Source organism: Etheostoma cragini, chromosome 2 (assembly GCF_013103735.1).
Source record: "Etheostoma cragini isolate CJK2018 chromosome 2, CSU_Ecrag_1.0, whole genome shotgun sequence".
Lineage (NCBI taxonomy): Eukaryota > Metazoa > Chordata > Actinopteri > Perciformes > Percidae > Etheostoma > Etheostoma cragini.
The window spans coordinates 2,890,756-2,914,101 of record NC_048408.1 but is presented as its reverse complement, the minus strand read 5'-3'; the positions used below and the strand labels follow the sequence as shown (position 1 = coordinate 2,914,101).

Sequence of the window (23,346 nt, the reverse complement as noted above, 5' to 3'; positions counted from 1 at the left end):
ATGCTCGGTTACGTTTTAACCTTGGTAGGGCCCACGTGCGCTTCATGTATTCAGCCAGGGCCCTGACCGGGCGAAACGTGGACTGGGAAATTCTACCATCCAAATGTTTTTAGGAGAGTAGAGTGAGTGGAACCCAGATGAAACCTATTTCACGAATGCTGGATCAGGGTAAAGGATAAACCAGGCCCATCCTGCAGGAACTTGCAACCTTAACTGCTATTTTTGAACAGGCAGATCATGGAGCTTGCCTACTTTTCAGGCAGACTGGCATTCCTAGGGAGAAGAAAAGTAGACACCATCTGTCCTCTTGTGAACAGATTTTGCTCCAGTTACAGAGTTACTATTGCGGCTTATTGTGCGGCTTACTACGTACTATGTGTGTGCGTCACTATAGTAGCTTACTGCACGGCCTTTTGCGCCCTTGCACAGCTTTAAGTCAGGGCCTGAGGCTTCATGCGACAACATTGAGTGTTGGCCAAGGTTCAGAGATCCACACCCCTTAACACTTGAAAAAAGTATTTTTTTCCAAAGATCTCCTTTGCACAGCAGCAGTCATGGCACAAGCAGGCCGCTGGCAGGACAAGGGCTCCACCGGAGCTCCCTGCTCACCCCCTTTTCACAACAAGTCTCACTGAGCTGAGGGAGAAAAAGACAAGGGAGGGCTGTATGCATTGGAAAGAGCGGCCCCTGGCAACCTGCTCCCAAAAATCTAGACCAGGGGTTTCAAAAACTTTCAGCCCACGACCCCCAAAGTGTTGGTGCAAGTGACTTGCGACGCCCCCACTATAGGCGTATATAAGCATTGCGTGCAACCACGCACGCACTATAGGCGTATCCAAACACGAGCATATTGACAACACAAAATAACACAACAGCCATAACATTATTCTACAGTAATTTACTCATTACTTTAATTTGAACTTAACCTCACCTAATGAGATGGATGTGCAATATGTTTGGAGCACAGCAAGTCCAATCTTGGTTTAATGTTGGAGACCGCTACTCGGAGATCATCCTCCATATTCAATCGTGATCTGTATTTATTTTTAAGATATATCAGTGCCGAGTAAGTCTTTTCACACAAGTAGGTAGTGCCAAACGGCATCATCACATCCAAAGCCGCCCTGAATAGCTGTGGGTATTCCCTCTCAACTGAAATCCAAAACTCAGCCAGCGTCTTAGAATTACACGCTGTCTTCAAGGTTCGGTCGCTTGACAGTTCAACCAATGCGTCCTCCAGCTCGGTTGTCAGATGATTTGCCCTCGTTTCAAATCAAAAGAGCTGTTCCTTTTTTATTTATTTGCTTGGTTTTAGCCAAAAGTTTTATCTTATGTTAAAAATCATGACTAACAAATGCTATTTCTAATCATTTCTAAATTTTTATTTTATTTCTGGAAATCAACTTGCGACCCTCCCTCTCTGGCTCGCGACCCCCTGTGGGTCCCGACCCCCACTTCGGGAATCACTGATCTAGACCACTTCTGAGAAGCACAGCAGTGAGACACACAAGGTTTGTGGAATCAGGATTCTACCAGTAGCAGGTTTAGTGAAAACTCTGAGTTTGTTAACCCTGAAATGTGGGAAACTCTTAACCTCAGATAATATGGTAACCGAGTCTGAACCTAACCTTGAGTTTCTCTCAGTCTCCCTCTGACACATTGCTCTTTAATTTCCTCATTCAGTCATTTATTCAGTCTGTAGCAATGAGTTATCTGCATGAAATAAAAAAAAAACAGGGTTGGTTTATTAACCGTGTTAGGCAGTTTGGCATTGACAAGGTTTACTCGTGTTAGGCATTCCATTGACTGACATTCATTTTGACGACACCTTTACAGCAAATGACTTTACATCTGAAGCATTGAAAGACTATGCAACATGCTACAGTAAGTCACTTGGTTATGACACAATCGTTAGCAGATGTTTTTGTAAAAACAGGCTAAGGTTCTATAACATAATGTTATAAAATGTATAAATGTAATAACATGCCCTTTATATATTGTCATGTTTCTTTAGAAATAAACAATGGACAAATGGAGTCTTTAAACGCTTCAGATGCAAAGTTATTTGCTGTCAAAGTGGCGCCAAAATGAGTAGCAGTCAATGGGGTGCTAACGGCGGGTGATGGCTTGATAGCATCAAATACGCTTTGTGGATGCTCGATTACCCACTTGCTTCAGTCTGTTTTTGGCACAACAAAGACAGTCACCGAAAAAAGTGAGTGTGACTGTCTTTGATGTCTTTGTTGCTTGAGAGAGAGAGACACACCCCCCCACACACACACACACCCCCACACACCCACACACACACACACACACACACACACACACACACACACACACACACACACACACACACACACACACACACACACACACACACACACACACACACACACATATCACGCGAGATAAATTCAGAGCCGTGTAGCAGTCGTGCTCGCTCCCCATTGGTTGCGACAGCAAAAACACTTGACGCAACACGGAAGTTACTGTTTCTTGTGGAGGAAGCATAGACAGTTAAGGGAGGAAGGTGTACTGTAACGTTAATGTAATGCAGAGTGACCGTTTCCATTTTAATAATAACTACAATTAGTTGTGGAGAGGATCATTACACAGTAACAAAATGAAATGGTATATTACAGTTGGGTTGCAGTTTTTCTTGGCGGGGCACATCAATAGTTGGGATGATGGTAAGTATTGCTTCCTTCCTCTCGACCTTTATTGTTCTATTTTATTAATTCATAAGTGATACTTGTGAATTTATAAAAATGGTAGCCGCTCTGTTTAGGAAATGTAGCAAAGTAACATTAACAACAACAGACAACCAGTAACCATATAGCTCAGCAAACAGACAAAACAACACAACAATTTCCGACAGCTTTCCAATTTATTAGCTTAATTTAAAAGAAAGTATGTAAATGAAAGAGTTTATAGACGGTCTGAAGTACCGTAGCGTTACATACGTTATGTTCAATTCTAACATTCGTTTAACGGAACAGGCTGCATTTAGGCGTAAAGTTACTGAAGTTGCAAAGAAAATCCACGGCAGTTTCTCTGCCAGACTATATATGTACGGTAGTCTCAATTCGCAGGCATTTAACGTTAGCTAGTGTAAATGTCTGTATCAGTGACAGGTGTGCTCATGTAAGAGCAACGTTAATTCCTGTTATTTCTCGCTAGTTAGTTAAACGCACAATTTTATCTAACGCCACCAGTGTCAATGTTTCACATCCAGGAAGTTACATTTTTTAACTGCGTCACGGGTAATTAACATAATTACTACTAGGCCTACTTCTAATAATAATGATGATACTTATTCGTTTATTTGTATCTCTATCCAATAGCATCCATCTAGGTGTGTACTGCAATGCTTCTGTATTTTGTGGATGACTTCATGCAGCTGTGATTCGAACACTGAAAACTAATACTTGCGTCCTTCTTTTCCTTCCGGTTATGTTGTTGTTGTTTATGGTCCCCAAGGAGAAATTCTTATTCACTGTATGGACAGCACGCTTACAAAAACCCGGAAGTACAGAATGATGAAAATAACAAAAACAGATAACACAAAGTGGCACTGAGCTCTCTTGCATCTCAGGAACCTGACATGTATAAATAAAATGCTGTATATAGGCCTATGTTACAGCAATGTTACCAGTATAGCCTTAAAAAATTAATCATAATGTCTGAAAATACCTAAAACATTCTCTGGAAAACCTGTTGCTCCCAGAGTAAGTGCCTTTTTTAGCATGGAGCTTTATTTTTGACTTTTCTCCTCTCCCCACTGCAGGCAGCGTGCTGCTGCGGGACATCCAGGTGTTGACTCTGTACAAGGGTCGCTACACCACGGCGAGGCGCTCCAGCCCAGTGCCCCAGCTCCAATGTGTTGGAGGCTCGGCAGGATGCCAGGCCTTCGTCCCAGAGGTGATCCAGTGTCAGAACAAAGGCTGGGATGGAGTGGATGTACAGGTGAGGAGAGAGGCTCTGGTTTGCAGCTAGGACAGAGAGATGAAGTGTGTGGAATATAACATTTGCTCAGAAGTAGGGCTGAAACAATTCCTTCCTCTAAAGATTGATTTCATGACTAATCATTTGGTTAAAAATGTAACAAAATACCAAAAAAATAAACATCACAATTCCCAACGTCCAAGTTGATGTATTCAAAGAAATATTACTTTAGCTGACCAACAAAAAAATGAATTGTTGAGTATCCCTGGTAATAGGAATGGTCAAAGATGACATTTTGCTTTACACAGGAAGTGGATAGAGTTCATCTGGTACATAGGGCTGGGTATCGGTACCAAAATAACCCAGTACTAAGTAGTATCAAAAGCTGGTTTTGGTTCTGGACTGGTTTTGCTCGCAGCTAATTCACTACAAGCATTCTTTGATTTAATGTGATGTGTGATTGACAACTGCAGCAGCAGTTCCCAGTCTCTGGTGTGGTTAAGTCAAGCACGGTTTATTTTACAGCGTTAGCAGTTCAGCATGTCAAGACACTTATATCTCACATGTTACTCACATGATGATGATGATGATGATGATGGTAATGATTACTCACATGATGGGTATTAAACAAAGTAGGCAAAAAAGTTATACAAAATGAAGTACTCTATTGTCATTGGCATACTTTAGGGGACCTAGTATCATCATTTTTTACACGATACCCAGCCCTGGAACTCAATCTCCCATCCACCACGACAGAAACTTGGGCTACAATTCCCGGTGGCAGCACCTGCAGCTTTATCGTTAAATTCATCCAGATATTGATGAAAAAAATTGATATTGGCATCAGCCTTAAACATTTAGTATCCATTAGGATATATTTCCAACAAACACAATAGGCTGTATGTGCTGTTGGGAATCATCTTGTCCTTGCCATACAAGTCATTTCTATTGGTCAGGACAGTAATGGGGGTCATTACATCTAGGCCTGTCACAATAACAAATTTTGCTGGACAATAAATTGTCCCACAAATTATTGCGATAAACAATGATAATAATAATAATAATACATTTTATTTAACAGCGCCTTTCTGAACACTCAAGGTCGCTTTACATACAATAAAAGACAGATACAGGGAACAGAAAAGTGTAAGCAGTTATAACAAAACAAAAAATAAATAAAACAAAAACAGAAAACAAAACAAACAAAAACAAAACAAAACAAAACAAAAACAGGAACAGTGTATTTATAGATAAGCAAGCTGGAACAGATGGGTTTTTAGTCTAGTTTTGAACAGGGGGAGAGAGTTGATATTGCGGAGGTCAGGTGGGAGTGAGTCCCAGAGCTGGGGAGCAGAGCGGCTGAAGGCTCTGGTCCCCATTGTGACAAGTCGAGCTGGGGGGACAGTGAGGTGGATGGTAATGTCGTTCTAAGACCACTTTCATCAAATGTAATGATAATGGTATATTAATGCAGGTACAATAGAGTTTTATTTCTAGAGAATGACCAAATGGTCAAAATGACCAAAAACAATCAATAAAATAGACTCTCAGTCTCTGTTGACAAAAAATGCACTGGAATAAAAACAGAACACAATCAAAAACTATAAATAAAATGGAAATGTTTCCGGTCTCGATAACTTCCAATTTATCCAGCTCATTTTTATTTATTATGCAATTTATTATTGATTTATTGCATGTTGCGACTGACCTAATTACATCACTCCTGGCAGACTTTTATTTTCCCCGGTGCCAGGAGGTGTGACTGACTGTGAGCTGTGTATACTTTTAATATAACTCAGATATAATACATTCCTTGATTTTTGGAAACAAAGAGTTGTGTACAGAAATAGGAGAATAAGGTTTTGAATGATGTGCTGACCTCCTTACAGTGGGAGTGTAAGACTGATCTGGACAATGCCTACCGATTTGGTCGCATTGAGGTGAGCTGTGAGGGCTACAGTCACCCTGCTGATGCCTACATACTAAAGGGCTCCTGTGGCCTGGAGTATACACTGGAACTGACCACAGAGGGCCAGAGGACAAAACAAGGCAGCAGGGGTTCCGACAGTGGATTCAAGGAATTTGGAGGTAGGAGGATATAGTTGTAAAATGTATGAGGCTTTATCTTCACAAAAGGACTAGCTATTAAGAGAGATTATTTTTATGTTTCTGTCTCAGGTCTCGGGGGCTTTGCCTCCAGTTTTTTCAGCGGTTTCTCTGGAAACAAGCAGCAACATCACCAGCATAGCCACCAGAGCTCGTACCCCTCAGGCAGCGAGGACTCCGGAAGCCTGCTGGTGGTCGTTGTGCTTCTGGTCTTAGCCTACGGCGTCTACAAGCTGTTCCTCAGCGGGAACACAGGCCATTCGGAGCAGGACAGCGGACAGGCTGGTTACCCCAGAGATAATCACTATGGCTCGACTGCAGGGCCACCACCCCCGGGATTTAAACCTGACTTCACAGGTAGCTGATGCAGACTGATTACGCATGGAGAGACGGTCTGGTTTGGACTGCGGATTCTCTCTGACAAACACTTCCTTAAAGCAATACATCACCTTTTGTTATGAAGGATGTGCCTAATAAATAAGCACTGTAGTATGAAATAAGATTAAAACTACCTTGCTTAAATCTGTTCTTGTTTTTGTTTTATGTTAAGGCAATTGTGGTGCAAACCCAGGCTACGGTTTCCACAGTGACTACACTCATGGACAACAGCAACCACGAGGCCAAGTTCCTCCTGGCACAGGCGGAGGCTTCTGGACCGGCATGGGAACAGGAGGGGTGCTGGGATATCTCTTTGGCCGTCAGAGGTCAGTAAAGAGATGGAGAGAGAGAAATGGGTGAAAAATAGAGAATATATGCCTTGTATTGTAGAACCGAAATTCTATGACTACCACTCCATTCTGGATGTCTGTGCTGTATGTTTGCTTTGCAGAAGCCAGCCCTACAACTATAACCAATCGGCCTACACTGACAGCAGACGTCCTCCTGCTGGAGCCTCCACCTTTTCCTCCGGGACACGCACTGCTTCAGGTAGAAGCACTGCATGTTAGCTAACACAGCCACATGCAGTTTTCACATCTCATCAACCTTTAACCACCTCTGATATAAAGATATTGAGGAAAAATGCCATAGAAATAGAATGAGAGTAGAGCACATTCCCATTCAACTCAATATAGCAGGATGGTCAAAGCAGCGGACATTTTTATGAGTACCAATGCCATTGCAAAGAACTGTTATTGGTGTAGTAGGCTAAGTCATTCTATGTCTTTGTTCATTGCACAGTGCTGAGCGCCATTTTCTTTTTAACTAGTCAAAAGACAACAGCAAACGTTTCAATGTCCATTCCACTCTCATTCTATTTCTATGAGAATGTCGTACTGGTTTAAGTGCTCCTAAACGGACTTCTTCCTGAACACTGGACATAGTAATTGTTCTGCTCATGGTATTTTGACTTTTCAATGCGAACAGAGCTTTATTTTGTGCAAATAAGGCTTTATTCCATGTGAATTGGATAACAAGGCATAGAGATTTATTTCTCTTATTTTTTTTATTTCACATCTCTCAACATATCAACCACTCGTACACACAAGACAGCATTTCCGTCATCAGGACATCTAATTGGTTATTTAAAGGAAAGACTACCTCACTGATGATGAGAGTACCACCCAAATTACTCAGTGACATTTCTATCTCCAAGTGGTTCAAACCAAGGAGGAAATGCCTTCAATCTGGTTTTTCTTTGGTGAATGCAATGTGCATCCAAAGACATGCTGTAGGTACCGCTGGCTGACTAACATCTTTGTTTTTCAGGTTTTGGAGGAACCAAGAGAAGATAGAAGCTGAGGAGGAGAATAAAAGACGAGCTCAGTGTTGGCTGGAGGATGGTCAAACATGATGAAAGCACCACGCAAAGACACTCTCTTCATGCAGAAATGAATTTGTCCAACAACATTGTAACATTTGAATTAGTTCTATCTTTCTCTGGAGAGGTCAATATGCCAGCTACTGACCGGAAGCACTGTATTTTTCTGTGAATGCCTGGTTTGAGCTTCAGAGGTATTTGAAAGAGCATGCCATTACTTTAATGTGGTTTTAGAAGATGATCTTTCAGTTCACTGATTTGATCAGCATTTTGTAAGCAAGATAGCATAAGTCAACAGGAATTAACTTTTTAATTTATACATTTTATTCATGTGGTCTTGTTGAGGAAATAGCGATCTAGGGTTTCTCTGATTTTGTAGGATTTCTTGACGTTCTCATGAATGTGTTCTGCCTCACATGCAATAAGATATCAATGGAAACTGTGGCACCTTTTGCATTCACATAAAACAAAAGACAGATATTGAGAAAATAAAAAAAGTGCTAAATCTGGCTTATAGGAAAAAAATATATATATTTTTTGTACATTCATCCTTCTTTATTTGCTATTATGTGCTAGCCCTCCAACCTTTGCTTCCCTTATCATATAAGTTTAGAATGTGTTCAACGCTTTGAAGTGTTTTATTAATAGGCCATATTTTGAGCATGTGGTGTGTGATATTTTAGTAACTATCTAATAAAAAGAGAAACCAAAAGTGTCTTTTTTTCTCTCTTCTTCCCAAAAGTAAAAACACATGCTGGAGCCTCCACCTTTTCCTCTGGGACACGCAATGCTTCAGCATGTTAGCTAACAGAGCCACATGCAGTTTCCACATCTCATCAACCTTTAACCACCTCTGATATAAAGATATTGATGAAAAATGCCATAGAAATAGAATGAGAGTAGAGCACATTCCCATTCAACTCAATATAGCAGGATGGTCAAAGCAGTGGACATTTTTATGTGTACCACTGTTATTGCTGTAGTAGGCTAAGTCCTTAGATTTATTCTGCCACCTGCGATTGTGTCGTCTTTGATTTTATCTGGCTTCATGTTTTTTTTCGTGGGGACACTCACTTTTTTTCAATTCTTCCTCCTGTCTCAGGTTTTCCTTGTGTGTTCGTATGTGACCGTATCTCTCACAACCATTTATCTTTTATTAGACAGAGACTTTATACTCACCACAATAACATCCCAACATTACATATTGGTTTAGGATTGTACAGTAACTATATTATACAAAACTGTTAAGTATTATAGTGTGTTATGCAATTGTTTTGTGTAATGTGTATAACTATCAGTGCAGTATATAATCTATGTGAGCTATGGTATGTATTTAATATGTGATGTATGTGATATGTACTATATAATGTAAACTGCTTTGGCAACAGCATGTTTTCTTTGTTCATGCCAAAAAAGCAAATGAGAGGGAGAGAGAGAGAGAGAGAGGGAGAGAGAGATTTTTTGGGGGGCGAGCTGCCAATCCAAACTCTCCATTTTAAATCATGTGATGTTAAATACCAAAACAATAGGAGTTCGGACTTTCAATCTCAGTCTGTGTCGAAACTATCTCTGCGTTTGCAGGTTGTTGCACAAGAGCTTTACTTTAGAATATGTTAAATAATCTGTAATGAAGTCTGCTCTGCTTCACGTATCGGTGCCTTTTGTGGTCTGTGTCGTCTTGGCTAACACCAGCTTGTTCGACGAAGTTGAGGTGGACTTGTCTTCTGACCATTATGCAGAGAAAATGGTTGATTCTCTGCCCAGTTTCTTGGCGATGCCCTGCAACTGTCTTATTAACCTGGCTTATATCTTCATGGGACTGTACTGGCTGTTGTGGCACAAAGGCGTTCAGGAGACGTACCAGAGCCGGTACATGAGAGAGGTATTCGCCTTCATGGCTGTGTTCTACGGACCTGTGCAGTGGACACGCCTGGCGCTGCTGCGGCGCGTTCCTGCCGTGCTCGACCAGTGGTTCACCCTACCGATTTTTGCGTGGGTTCCTGTGTGGGTCAGCTTTATAGAACGCGGGCCAGAGAAGTGGCGCGCGAGGCACGCGGCAGCGCATGTACTGTTGTCTATTCTCAGCTACGGCCTGGCGCTGGCGCACGAGCGGGGCTTCGAGTTGGCGCTAGGCTGTCACGTCGTCATCGCGGTGTACACGGGAGTTCACGCGCAGCTGGCACACGGGGACGGTCGCACGCGGGGATATTTGCTGCTGGCGGTGCTGTCGTGTACGGGGTTCGTGGTACTAAAGCTGCTGGATCACTGGCTTGCTCAGTACCGCCTCTTTCAGCGGCTTACCGGACACTTCTGGTCCAAAGTGTGCGACGTGCTGCAGTTCCACTTCAGCTTCTGTTTCCTGACCACACTGACACAGAGGGCACAGGGAAAGACTGCAGCACAGCAGGAGTGAGCAACAACCAGAGGAGAAGAAACGTCGAGAGACATTTTACTTTAATCCCAGATACTATACTGGGCTATTATAACCTAACACCAACTAATTCAACGTGGGTTGGATTTGATACACATACCCTTGTCCAAATAAAAACATAGCAAGAAAGCACAATTCAAAAAGAGAAAAGTGTGAAATAAACAGGGAAAACTAATGAACAAGGAGTTTGGCATACAACAGAGGAACCAGATAAAACGCTAAAAGTTCAAATGATTTACTTCCATAGTATAGCCCCAAATCAAAACAAGTCTCTGCTACAGTACAAACTTTAAGTTGATGTGCAGAGTTAATATTAGTTAATAGTAAGATGTTATTCAATATGCAAATGTATTAAAATATGAAATACATTCACCCATCGCTCCTCTTTCCATTTTCTCTAAAAAACGTGTTTGCACTGTAAAGGATTCAGCGAGTTTGACATCAAATGTAAGCACTTCCAAGTATTGGCCCCCACACCAAAAGGATTCAGATCCAAAAGAAATATTTTTTGACTCTGCCTCATTGCCTTTAATATACTCAAACCCTTGTAAATATTCTGGAGCCTGGCCATTTAGGCATCTATAAATGTAACCACAAACCCTGATTAAAAATGTTTTTTACTTAATTTAGTTATTTACATGTAATCAATGCATTAAAATGTACTTTAACCAATCTTACAAATTGTACAAACACCACTGCTGTTGCTTAGTAAGACCATACTGATAGAAAGTACATGCAACTGGTAAATCGACAACTCATCGGCTGCATCTGAGTTTTAATTTGTGCCTTATCTATAAAAAGTGACTTTCACATTCACTGTAGCAAATGCTCATGTACAAAATGTTTTGATGTTTCTGTGAATCTCATGTGACAAAGCACAGAGATGTTCACATTTCTCAGGTGCGATGAATCATTTGGTGTGTAAAAGTCACACATTTGTTTTTTTTGACAAAAATAAATACATTTCTGCATAAAAAAGAATAGTTCTTCCATTACTATAACGTCCTATTTTTGTCTAGAGCCACAATGTCAAAAATCTGAGATTTCCACATTTCTACATAAGTAGGAGGGTCATCCATGACCCACTTCACCTTGATGGCTTTCCTTGACAGCATAATAAGTTATTTAAACACTTCCTTACATTGTTAAATAGCATCAAGGACACTTCCAAACAGACACTAAAGTGGATTTTCTGATAAAAAGTATTACTATATTTACTATAAATATATAGTTATATAACTATTATGGATGCTGCGCCATCAGCGTGTGAATGTGCCTGAAGGTTAGATGAGCAGCCTTGGCCACCAGGTTAGGTCCGAGTGGTGTAAAGCGCTTTGAGTAGTTAAACTAGAAAAATTGCACTCAATTTATATAGTTTGCAGATCACACACACACACACACACACACACAAGCAGGATCGCACACATCATTATCCATCATTTGTGGAAAGTAACTAAGTCAATTTAGTACAATACTTAAGTACAAATTTAATGTAATTGTGCTTTGCTAGAGTCTCTAAATGCCACTTTTCTACTTCTACTCGCTACATTGTAGAGATAAATATTGTACTTTTAACTACAATACATTAATCTTAAACTTTAGTTACTAGTTATTCAAATTGAGATTTTGGCACACCATCATCGGGAACCATCACCTTATCGTGGTGGAGAGGTTTGTGTGTTCCTATGAACCTGAGGGCTGTGTTGTCTGGAACTTTGTGCTCCTGGTAGGGTCTCCCATGGCAAAGAGGTCTCACGGGAGGGGCCAGACAAAGAATGGTTCAAAGAACCATTCTTTCTACTATGAAAGAACAAGGAAGGGATCGAGGGACCCCGCCTGGAGGAAGCCCGGGGCCCCCGTCTGGAGCCAGGCCCGGATTTGCCACGGAGCCTGGCGGCAACAGCCCGAAGAAGCAACGTGGGACTTCTCCCTCCAGCCCATGGGCCCACCACCTGTGGGTGGAACCAAAGGGGTTTGGTGCGCTGCTACATGGGTGGCAGCAAAGTTCAGGTGCTTCAACGGACCAGACCCGGGCGGCCAAGGCTGGTTCTGGGGACGTAGAACGTTACCTCTCTGTGGGGGAAGGAACCGGAACTTGTGCGGGAGGTGGAGCGCTACCAGTTAGATCTGGTGGGGCTTACCTCTACGCACAGTCTCGGTTCTGGAACCGTACTCCTGGATTGGGGTTGGACTCTACTCCCTACGCCTGGGGGTGATGGGGGGGAAACTCTGACTGTCGTTTATACATATGCACCAAACAAGAGTTCGGAGTATTCGGCCTTCTTGGAGACCTTGAATGGTGTCCTGGATGGGGCTCCAGTAGGGGACTCCATAGTTCTGCTGGGGGACTTCAACGCACACGTGGGTGATGATGGAGATACTTGGAGAGGCGTGATTGGGAGGAACAGCCTCCCTGATCCAAACCAGAGTGGTTGTCTGTTGTTGGACTTCTGTGCTAGTCATGGATTGTCCATCACAAACACCATATTCGAACATAGGGATGCTATGTTGGTACGTGGTACCAGAGCACCCTAGGCCAAAGGTCAATGATCAATTTTCTAATTGTTTCATCTGATCTGAGGCCGTATGTTTTGGACACTCGGGTGAAGAGAGGGGCAGAGCTGTCAACTGAGTTGGGTCAGGGGGTGGAGGAAAACTCTGGACAGACCTGGTAAGCCCAAACGGGTAGTGCGGGTAAATTGGGAACGTCTGGAGGAGGCCCCTGTCTGACTGACTTTCAACTCACACCTCCGGCGGAGCTTTTCGGGCATCCATGTGGAGGCTGGGGGCATTGAACCTGAGTGGACAATGTTCAAAGTTTCCATTACTGAATCTGCGGCGGCGAGCTGAGGTCTTAGGGTCTTAGGTTCCTCAAGGGGCGGTAACCCACAAACACCTTGGTGGATACACTTACATCGTTAAAACAGTACTATATCTAAAATGTAGGCAAACTGGGGTAATATATATTGTAAAATATATATATATATATATATATATATATATATGTCTCAATGTAAGTAATTAGCTGGGGAAGTTTCATGTTGATATCTGTTATTTATTTTTTACCTATCACTTACAATGTCTTTTAAAATGTGTGGGATTTAAAATGTTTAAAGGGTGTTTCTCAAAATGTTTTTTTTTCTTAAAACTACTAGAACTACAGGGAACTACTAGAGCTGGTGGGTCCTTGTAAATTATAGAATGAGGTCTAGAAGCACTCTATCAGTAAAGTGTCTTGAGATAACTCTTGTTTTGAACTGACACTATATATATATATAGAATTTAATTGAAAATTGACTTCATACTCTAAGTCAGAAAACTCAACTACAGCAGCACTTACACATACCAATCGTTCCAGTTTCACTCCTATCTACTTGTGAAAGCTATTACAGAGGGGTTTGTTCAGATATAGCATAATGTATGTAACATTTCATACCTAAAACGTGACGAAAATGGATTTCCTCATGGCCAAAAGCCTTTGACTCTAATAAATCAACAAAATAAAAGAAGAATTTTGAACCTGCTCCACTTTGTGGATAGTTTTACTATGCATAGTGAAGTTTTGAATATTTAAAATTACACTATATATGGAATGTTTTTTCCAATTATGAATATCTAAACTTAAAACAACTATTAACAATTGGATTGAACATATCTGCAATTGCTGTGTTTCCTAATTATAATAATGCAGATATTCAGACATTCAATAACATGAGATATACTTTCTTGATCAAACTCCTGCCAAGTCAAGTCAACTTTATTTGTCAATTCTGCTATATGTGCAAGACATAGAGGACAATTGAAAACATGTTTCTTTCCGACCCACGATGCAATATTTGTTGCAATACGAGAGCGATGCTGTCATTTGTATCTGGATGAATGAGTATATGCTAAATGCAAAGAATGTGGTTGTGATGAGGTTGTAGCTTAACATAACTCATCTATATGTAGCCTACATAAATAGAATTATATTAGTATGTTAAATGACTGACAACGTAGGTGGCGGTATAGCTGCAACACTTCTTTTAAACCTCCTGAAGTGTTTGTTGAAGACCACTATCCGCAAGGAAAACAGAGCGCAGTGCACCAAGATTAACTTGTGTCGCAACAGGTACTACCATCGGTCATACGCAATGCTCATATGGTTTTATTTAGACTTACAAAGATCTAATATTCAACATTTACAACACAAAAGCTGTGGTGTCGAAAAAAAAACACAAAGTTTCCACACGTCAACATGGTGCACCAATTCAAGCTCAACACGTAATGCAAGCTCTAATTGTTGATTTCTTTTACAAATATTGTGCACCACATAGACTGCTAACAGATCAGGGCTTAGAGTTTTGCAACAAGGTACAGTAACCATGCTTGATTTGTCCCCATATGTAAGTTTGTGCTGACTTCATGTCTGTCTAACCAATCATTTTTAAGGTCAGTTATGGGTTGTGTCAGAGGCTGGGCATCAAAAGAAGCCTCTGCGTACAGTACAGAGGTTTCCATTTTTCTTTAATACCTGAATGCATTTGTGCTGTCATTGTACAACAGGCTGGTTAGCATTTCCCAGCAGAGCATCTTTATTGTGAAATTTAACCAAAATTCTCTTCAACCTTCTCATGCCTGTAATTGAAACTTGCATTTTCAGGTCCCTGGACAACATGGCGTCTGACCACCCCCAAGATTGGGACCAGTATTTGCAGGCCACAATGTACATGATCCCTGCCAAACTAAAAAAATGTGGATCCTTCAACTGTGGCTGGCCTTTCACAACATGAACACATAAACAGCACACACCAACAGCTGAACTAACATCCATTTCCAGAAGGACTCCAAACGCTCAAAAAAATGCAGAAATGTTTGAGTAAACAAAGCACACACAAAGCACACCTTAAATTTTGAATTTCAGAAGTGACTGACTGTCATTGATATTTTACAGTAATCAGTGACCTATGGGCAGGAGGTCGCAAAGAGACCTTGTGGTCAAATGTTGGGCCATACAAGGTGTATTCAGAGAGTATGATGGACCTGGCACCAGGAAAGCAGTTGGAGACAGAGATACTTTGTTTTTGTCTGATAAATCTCTTTTTGTAGTAAGAAACCGTGGATCACAGGTCAGTCTTATACTTCTAGGTTGTGAATGCATACTGTACCTATGCATGATGGGCCGTACAAGAGGGGCAACCATTATTTACTCCTATTCATTGACTGAGGTCTGGCAGGACTCCCAAAAAAAGTTTTAGAAGGGTAAGTAGGATGTTGTACTTCTTCCTGTTGTGTGTGTGTGTAATGCCTGGTACTAACCTAGCTCTGAGGAGTCATACCCTGGAGTCCTTATGTTCTTTCCCCCTGCATGTTTCCTTGGATTAGGGAGGGGAGATGCGTCCTACTAGATACCGCCTACCAAGACACGTCTCCCTAAGAGGTTTCTCCCTAAAAGGGAATCTTTCCTCAGCACTGTCGCACTAATTACCTGCTCTTGGGGGAATTACTAGAATTGTTGGGGCTTTGTAATTTATAGAGTCTGGTCTAGACCTACTGTTTCTGTAAAGTGTCTTGAGATAACTTCTTCTGAGTTGATACTATAAATAAAAAATTGAATTGAATGTAGCATTTAGGGTATCTGCAAGGAGGGTGTTCCAGAGGGATGACCATCCTAAGTCATAGAGAAAGAGTATTGTCATAATTTTGCTTTCTAACTGGTATATTAATTTGGGTTATGACTGTTTCACTAAAATTTGGTGAAAGTAAACAGTTAATTACAAAGTCATTAAGTAAGTAATTTCCTTACATAAATGGCATTATGCTCTTAATAAAATCCATATTAAGAATGTATTGCAGACATTCATATTTCAAAAACTCTACTTTCAGCAGAAAGAGAGAAAAGAAAAGAGGAAAAAGAAATTGGCTAATATGCAGTTTATTACAAGGCAACAAAGAAGTGGCCTTTAACTCCCCTGAAATCTAAAAACACATGCCAGTATAGTGCCCTCGCTGTTGGGTTCTTGAAGTTTCTGGGGAATAAGTGTGGAACCCATTACCTGTTTACACGTTATGTTTAGTGATAGAAGTGAGGACAGGTTCTGATTGTGGTTTCCTATTGGTCCACAGCAGGGCCAGGCCCGCCTCTCTAAAGTCTTGATGGCAGCAGTAAATAAGAGGATTTAGACCACAGTCCAGGTATGACATCACTGATGACAGCGTCCTTAACCAATCAGGTGCTGGGGACAGGTCCATCCTGCCCAGGAGGATCAGCTGGTGTGGAGGTCAATCGAAAGAAAGAAAGAAACAAAGACAAAGTCTGTGAGTGGACAAAATGTGTTCAATATGTGGCTTTTACATCTGTGTACATTCCAATACAATAGATAGTGTGTTGTTTCCATGTGAGCAGTGTTCAAGTTACATTGGGAGCGATTGGTTACAAAAGAATGCCAATGAGAAAATGACTGCTTACCTCAATAAACATTTTCTCTAGTTCATGGCCTCAATCGCTAGTTTCAAGTCTTACAGCATGATGTTAATTTGATAAATCCCAAACTGACGTAAAAGAAAGGGATCCTTTAGGGTGTGGCTACAAGCCAACCTGCCACTCAAGACAGAGGCTTACCAACGCTCACCTTTGCAATGTGTGTGTGCATGTTGTCAATGTTTTTATCTAAACTTTGACCATCTCACTGTGTTTTCACTTCATCGAAGTTAGTTGGGACATTTTGGTTATCTAGAAAAGCCTTATTCATAAAAGTCTGCTAATCAAGCTAACAATCTATTGACAGCGTTGTGATTTAAGGGAATGTTTGTTGATTTTCTGCTCTGCAGCACATGCAGATGAATGGCGCCAGTAACTAAAAGTTGGCACACACCTGCGGGTAAATCTCCACTGGATGACTCGCTTCAGAAGGGTTGAAAATTTTCAATTTTCCTTCTTTAGTGTTTAGTTTAGTGCAGCACCATTGCAAACATGGACAGCACTGGCTTGACCTCCTCAATTAAAACATTGTCACACCTAGTTGCAAAAAAACAAGATAGTGAAAGCGGTAGCACCTTACTCGAAGCTTCTAACCAATCAAACCAAATAATGTGTGACATCATGATGTTACAACCACTAATTTTATGGCTCTGTCCCGTTTTCCCAAAATAAGTAGACACCATATTCTCACGTGAAGGACAGTATGCTGCACTTCACTACTAAGCCACAAGGTGCGTGTTTCAGGAATATACTTCAAACCCTATATTTCTTATCTCTGCTTTAGTTACTTACCTTTAGTTATTTAACAGACCCCTAGATAAAAAAACTTGAATGAGTGCATGTGTCAATGAGCGAATGAGTGCATGTGTCACCTCAGACAGAGCAAAGGGAGTGTAGCAGAGCATTAAGGAGGCCACCAGCAGAGGAGTGACTGCAGACAGGTCTGCTACATCATCACTGAGAAAAAAAGTTGGAGAAAAGAGCAAGTATAAATCGTCAATCAAATCGGCTTCACAACGCAGGTTGCTAGGTGAGTTGGATCATGGTAGAACTTGGGTCAATTTCCATGTGAATTGCACACAACCAGGGTTGCTGACAGTGAGTGCCCAGATGTCTGCAAGGTTAACAAGTCAACAGCAGCGTTCACATTTGGAACAAACAAGACTGCTGCAACAACCGGTGACGGCATGGCTGAAAACACGAACCCCTATTAAATATTCCAGTCGGTGAATGTACTGCTAAGAAAGACCTACAGTACCAGTAGAAGGAATAAAAGCCCAAAAAGAAGGTGACAGACGGCAAAGACATTGGTTGTTTTCAAAGTGGATGTGATTTAATGCTTGACCAGTGTGTGTGTATAAATATATATATATTGGTATATGCTAAAGTGTTGTCTGTCCTGTTTACCTTGAGACTACAGAAATATTACTGATTGGACAACACACTACATGCTGACAGATTTTGTATTGTTGTTTTTAGTTTAGGTGGACCAATTGTCTCATGTGTCTCATGTGCATCTGCTCTATGAAACAACACAATGTGGAAGCATGCACCAATCATCCAGGTAATTGTACACCCATCAATTGAACCTTTTTGGCCCCACTTAGCAACTTTCACAGGAATGAACGGGGCACCGCCTTGAACGCTGTATCTACAGTAGTTCTTATAATACATCCATGTTAAACCCTCTCCGGGTGTTTCATCAGGTTACTTAGGCTATTTCTGGCTGAAGAGCGTTCCTTCTGTTTCCATAGCCATAGATTGTACTTACACTTTTATTTCTTTGAGTCTGTTTTTGCAACCATCTCAGCTTTCATACTCATTACAGGAATTAGGTCTTCAGTTGCTAATTATTTTCATTATATATTAGTCTGATGTTTATTTTCCTGATTACTCAATCAATAGCTTTGTCTACAAAGTGCCATAAAATAGCCCAAGGGGACATTTTCAAACAGATGGTTTTATCCAACCAACTGTTCAAACCCCCAAACATATTCAATTTATTATTACATGCAATAAAAATCAAATCCTCACAATTAAGGAAAGTTGGAACCAGTGTTACTGATACGGTTACTTCTGACTATTGGAGTCATTGCTGTAGTCTGGTCTATGTACATCCAAGTGTACAATGTAATTGTTACTGACATAAACAACATCCATGACTGTATTTATACATTGCTAAACATCATCTGACCAGTTTCCAGCTTGTGTGGTGTCGTTGGAAATTATCTTTTTTCAGGTAGTTTACCTGTTGCACCGCGAGCGGCAGCCGGTGGCACTTAGTAAGGAGCAGACGAAGATTAGGAGGAAAGGGAGGAAGAAACAGATTGAGATGGCACAGAGAATGTAGACCAACATGTCTGAGTAGCTGTTCTCCCAGAAGACAGCACACAGCATCTCTGCAGGGTCATACCTGGAGTAAAGACAACATGAAGGAGATGAACAGAGTAGAAACAACTTCCTCTGACTGCGAGCATTATGTTGACTACATACCTGATCCAGGCGTAGACGACAGGGATGCTCCCAAACACCATTCCTGTCACCCAAGAAGCCAAGCAGGCTGTCACTATGACAACAAAGTAAGCACTTTCTGTGGAGCCAATGCCAATCAGTCGTTGCACACAAAGGATAGCTGGAAAGGAAAAAATAAACCATGACACTAACAGCATCAAAGGAATCATGGGACTATGCCTACTACTGTAGTACTGATGCAAGGTAAGTTATTGTGACTAGGCCTGGCAAACCCCCTTACTTTTAAGGATTTGGGTTGTTCTGAGTCTCTCACTAAGCTGAACCGGGTTGTGTGAGTCACTTGAATCACTTGAGTTCGAGGAGAGACTTCACTCGAAGCTGATTTGCGGGATTGACTGACTCGCACGAGTCATCGTGAGTTCTCGAGTTAATCCCTTGGCCTGCAAGCTTTCGGCTCTGAGTCTAGTAGTTAATGTTGCAAGAGGTTTGTGTGTGGCACTGTTATCATTTTAGATTAAATTGTAGTAGGACTTAACTGATCCGGGTTAATGATACTAGAAACTCATGATTTGGGATTTAATTTAAAGACTCGGGTTAAAGATCCGAGTGAATCACGACTCAAACAGGTTTAATGTTGACTAGCTCAGTTTAAGCAGATATATGCATCAGAGGCTAGTGTTAACAGATCTATCAAGAAAGAAGTAGAAGTAGGAACCAGTTAATTAAATGTAATCCAAATTACTGCAAATAGAACAATACACATTTATATTATATTTAAAGCAATAACGGAGGGAAATTATTAATGAAAATTGGAGGATAGTTCATGAAGAGAAATTATATTGTCAACAATGGGAATATTAAAAATTTCAGATTTGAAATATAGCAATTAAAAGGGCTAAATAATTAGCAAAAGAGAAGATTTGAACAAGACAGAATACATAAAAATACAATTTTCTATTGATAAAAAAGACAATCTGTCTCAAACAGATGTCAGTTAGGTAACTGAATTACAATAAGCTGGAAAATATCCATACCATAGGTGCTTTTATCAGGTCTAGACAGAGCTTGATGGAACATGGTGAAAAGAACACAAAATATTTTCAGAATTTAGAAAAAACAAAAGCCTGTTTTATATTATATTTTACATGAACTTAAGGTTGCAGAGCAGATATCTGAAAAAAACTAAAACAATGAACAGCGGATGCAGCGTGCCTTTGCAGCAGCCCTGAAGTAATGACGTCTCATGTTTGTGAAAGCCTGTTAACTCAAGTCTTCACTCCTCTAGGCTCTTCCTCGATTCCTATGCTCGGAGTCGCGAGGAGAGGAATCGAGGAGAGGAACCTGGGATGTACAAACTGGGAATTGGGAAAGGGCTATTGTGTTCACCCAACAGCAATGAGAGTCAATATAGTGACTAATGATCCTGGATTTGTGAACTACAGATAAATCATGAAACAAATAAATAAATAAAACATTGATCAATCTGAATGAATGTGCAGCCTTAATGAGTAAAGCTTTGATGTTAGATTGTTACTGTGACTTTTCTATGCCGAATCTTATTCGTGATGCCACAATCTCTATCACTGTGCTTGGAGCTGAGCCTTACCTTTGCTCCCTATGGAGGAAGTGATGAAGGCAAACTTGAGCAGACTGACGATCTCACACCACGGTGACCTCTGACCGCTTTTCAAAATGGCCAACAGGGAGCTGGAGATGATGAGGAAGGAGCAGCCTTCACAGCACAGTGGTTCATTATAAGAAATGATGACTTCCTGCACTGACATTACATGTCAAACACTGTTTTAATTACTAGAATCCATTTAAGAGTTGGTTCAAAGACACCCAAAAATTTTATCTGATATATAATCATGAAATGCAATAGCATTAGTGTCAATGTAAATTTTACCTAAATCTGACAAGGTGAGACTGATGAAAGGAAGCCAATAACGACAGGTGAACTGACCCCTGCACTGAAAATGAAAAACAGAAAAAGGAAACTTACAGACACAAAAAACACAAATAATATTTCACACCAATATAAGGAACAACTTTAACAACTCACCATGACTTTGACCAGCAGAACAAAACAGTTTCCCACAACTCCCATGACCATCTCCAGGCCCAACACAGCCACCATCAGCCACCTCTCTGCCTCTGACCACCGACGTTCCACGAACACAGTCCCATTAAAATACTCACTCACTGGAATTTAAAGGAAACGGACGAAAGCAGAGTTTACCATAAAGTAACCCCCTACATGGAACTGGTACTGCTTACTGGGTTCAAGGACTGGATTCCTTGGATTGTGGTGGCACCTGCAGCTGCTGCCGTAGTCCTGCTTAACGCCCTGCGTGCCCTGCAATCCTTCTACAATTATTATTAGTCAGTTCTATTATCTTAACTGTCACTGTACTGGTCGAGGCAGATCGTCACCTCCCAAGAGCCAGGATCTGTTACCTAGTTACCTTTTGCACATCTCTCTCTCTCTCTCTCTCTCTCTCTCTCTCTCTCTCTCTCTCTCTGTCTCTGTCTCTGTCTTTGTGTGTGTGTGTGTGTGTGTGTGTTTGCATGTTGTGTTGTGATTTTATCTATGCTAATTTAAATGATTTCATCTGGAATTATTTGGTGGTTTTTGGATTTGTCTGTCATTGTCATGTCAAATAAAAGAAAAACTAATACATTAACAAAAACAAAAATTTGAAGCGACGGGAATACTTTAATTCATGCTACAAGAACAGTAAGATTGCAAAAACCTGAGTTAAAGGGTCCCGCAATGAAAATTACAGGAACTGGGTATTACACACAATACAACTGACAATGCAAATGGAAAAATGACCCTATTGCTCGTTTGTACAAGCAACCTATTACACCCCATATGTATGTTTATTGTTAGACAGTAGGCTCTAGGGGCTGTGGAAAATAAGATGGGAGCAAAGCAAGGTAAATACTGTTTATTAAACAGTGAAGTCTTTGGTAAGTTGGAAGTCTTGGTAGGAAAGTCTTATAGTCTCTGACAAAAACAATAGGACTGATTGTCTTTATATGTGAGATGGTGTCAGACTTCAGTCTTTTCAAAGTCTTTTCAGAGACTTCTAGTGTCTGGTATTCACAAGACACTGGCACAGGATTATGTGTTTTAGTTGACACCAATGCATTTTTCTCCTTGTTGCTGCTTGTACCAGCCGCTGCATTTAAATGATGGTAAAAAGATTGGGTGAGATGGTTGCCGCTCAATGATATCCATCTTTTTCTGTACATAACAGCTCTGATGTTTTTCTATGGTCTAAGAAAGTTCAGTCATGCATATTGATAGACACAGTGTTAAACCTCATTCTGACATAATCTCTTACCATTATCTATTTAATAAAGGAAAGGCTACACTTACTTTTGCGGTGAGGTGTCAGTCCACAGCCTTTAACAGTGGTTTCTGGGTGTTTGCAGAGAGCTCAGATGGGTGTGTCATCAAAATCATTTTCAATTAAAATTCACATGCTCCATTTAGCTAAACTTGAATGGCTCTGACGCACGGTGCCTCTAATTCAGTTTCTGCAACTACTACTATCATTATCCTGTAGGTGATGATAACAACAACAGTAAGGAAAATAAGCTACTGTACTATTAGATAGACAGATCAAAATTAGACAACATTGACCTTGGATTTGCAGAGACCTATAGTTAAAGGATTGGGTATTGGGGGGGGGGGTATTGGGTCAGGATATCAACTTATTTCCTTACATTTTCACGCTGTTCCTTTAAGAAAGAAAAAGGACCAGCCAGCACAGGTGGAACAGAGAGTGAGGGAAGAGAGGGTGAGGCTGGAGAAAGACCTAAAGGCTTTAAGTGGAGTACAATTTGAGGGACAGGGGAGTAAAGAAAGTGGATCTGTTTAAGCTAACAAAAACAACAAGCACAACCTTGAGGTGGATGGGCTACAACAGCAGAAGACACCACCGGGTACCACTCATCTCCACTACAAATAGGAAAAAGAGGCTCCAATTTGCAAGAGCTCACCAAAATTGGACAAATGAAGACAGGAAAAATGTTGCCTGGTCGGATGAGTCTCGCTTTCTGTTGAGACATTCAGATAGTAGAGTCAGAATTTGGCGTAAACAGAATGAGAACATGGATCCATCATGCCTTGTTACCACTGTGCAGGCTGGTGGTGGTGGTGTA

At 41.0% G+C, this 23,346-nt stretch overlaps 3 protein-coding genes across 4 annotated transcripts; 2 read left to right on the top strand and 1 right to left on the bottom strand.

The window, feature by feature from the left end:
* The first annotated feature begins 2,444 nt into the window (after nt 1–2,444).
* saraf (store-operated calcium entry-associated regulatory factor) lies at nt 2,445–8,522 on the top strand. 2 transcript variants are annotated; one of them, XM_034861099.1, is made up of 7 exons: nt 2,445–2,690; nt 3,788–3,966; nt 5,835–6,016; nt 6,122–6,408; nt 6,602–6,755; nt 6,881–6,978; nt 7,759–8,522. In XM_034861099.1, the coding sequence occupies exons 1-7, from the start codon at nt 2,624–2,626 to the stop codon at nt 7,782–7,784; spliced, it is 993 nt and encodes a 330-aa protein (XP_034716990.1). In that variant the 5' UTR covers nt 2,445–2,623; the 3' UTR covers nt 7,785–8,522. The 2 variants fall into 2 exon arrangements, with proteins under 2 accessions (XP_034716990.1, XP_034716982.1); XM_034861091.1 differs by having other exon boundaries at nt 5,835–6,033; nt 6,124–6,408.
* A 776-nt stretch (nt 8,523–9,298) lies between these two features.
* Nucleotides 9,299–10,641, top strand: tmem187 (transmembrane protein 187). Its single transcript, XM_034861126.1, has one exon. It carries the CDS (start codon nt 9,438–9,440, stop codon nt 10,221–10,223), a length of 786 nt encoding a protein of 261 aa, XP_034717017.1. The 5' UTR covers nt 9,299–9,437; the 3' UTR covers nt 10,224–10,641.
* A 5,595-nt stretch (nt 10,642–16,236) lies between these two features.
* On the bottom strand, nt 16,237–22,615 carry si:dkey-9i23.8 (beta-1 adrenergic receptor). The gene is made up of 8 exons (XM_034861153.1): nt 22,559–22,615; nt 21,236–21,375; nt 21,080–21,143; nt 20,780–20,905; nt 19,195–19,333; nt 18,957–19,114; nt 17,574–17,647; nt 16,237–16,490 (listed from the first exon to the last, which is right to left on the bottom strand). Coding segments are annotated over exons 1-8 (912 nt in total). The 5' UTR covers nt 22,560–22,615; the 3' UTR covers nt 16,237–16,280.
* Between the last annotated feature and the right edge of the window lie 731 nt (nt 22,616–23,346).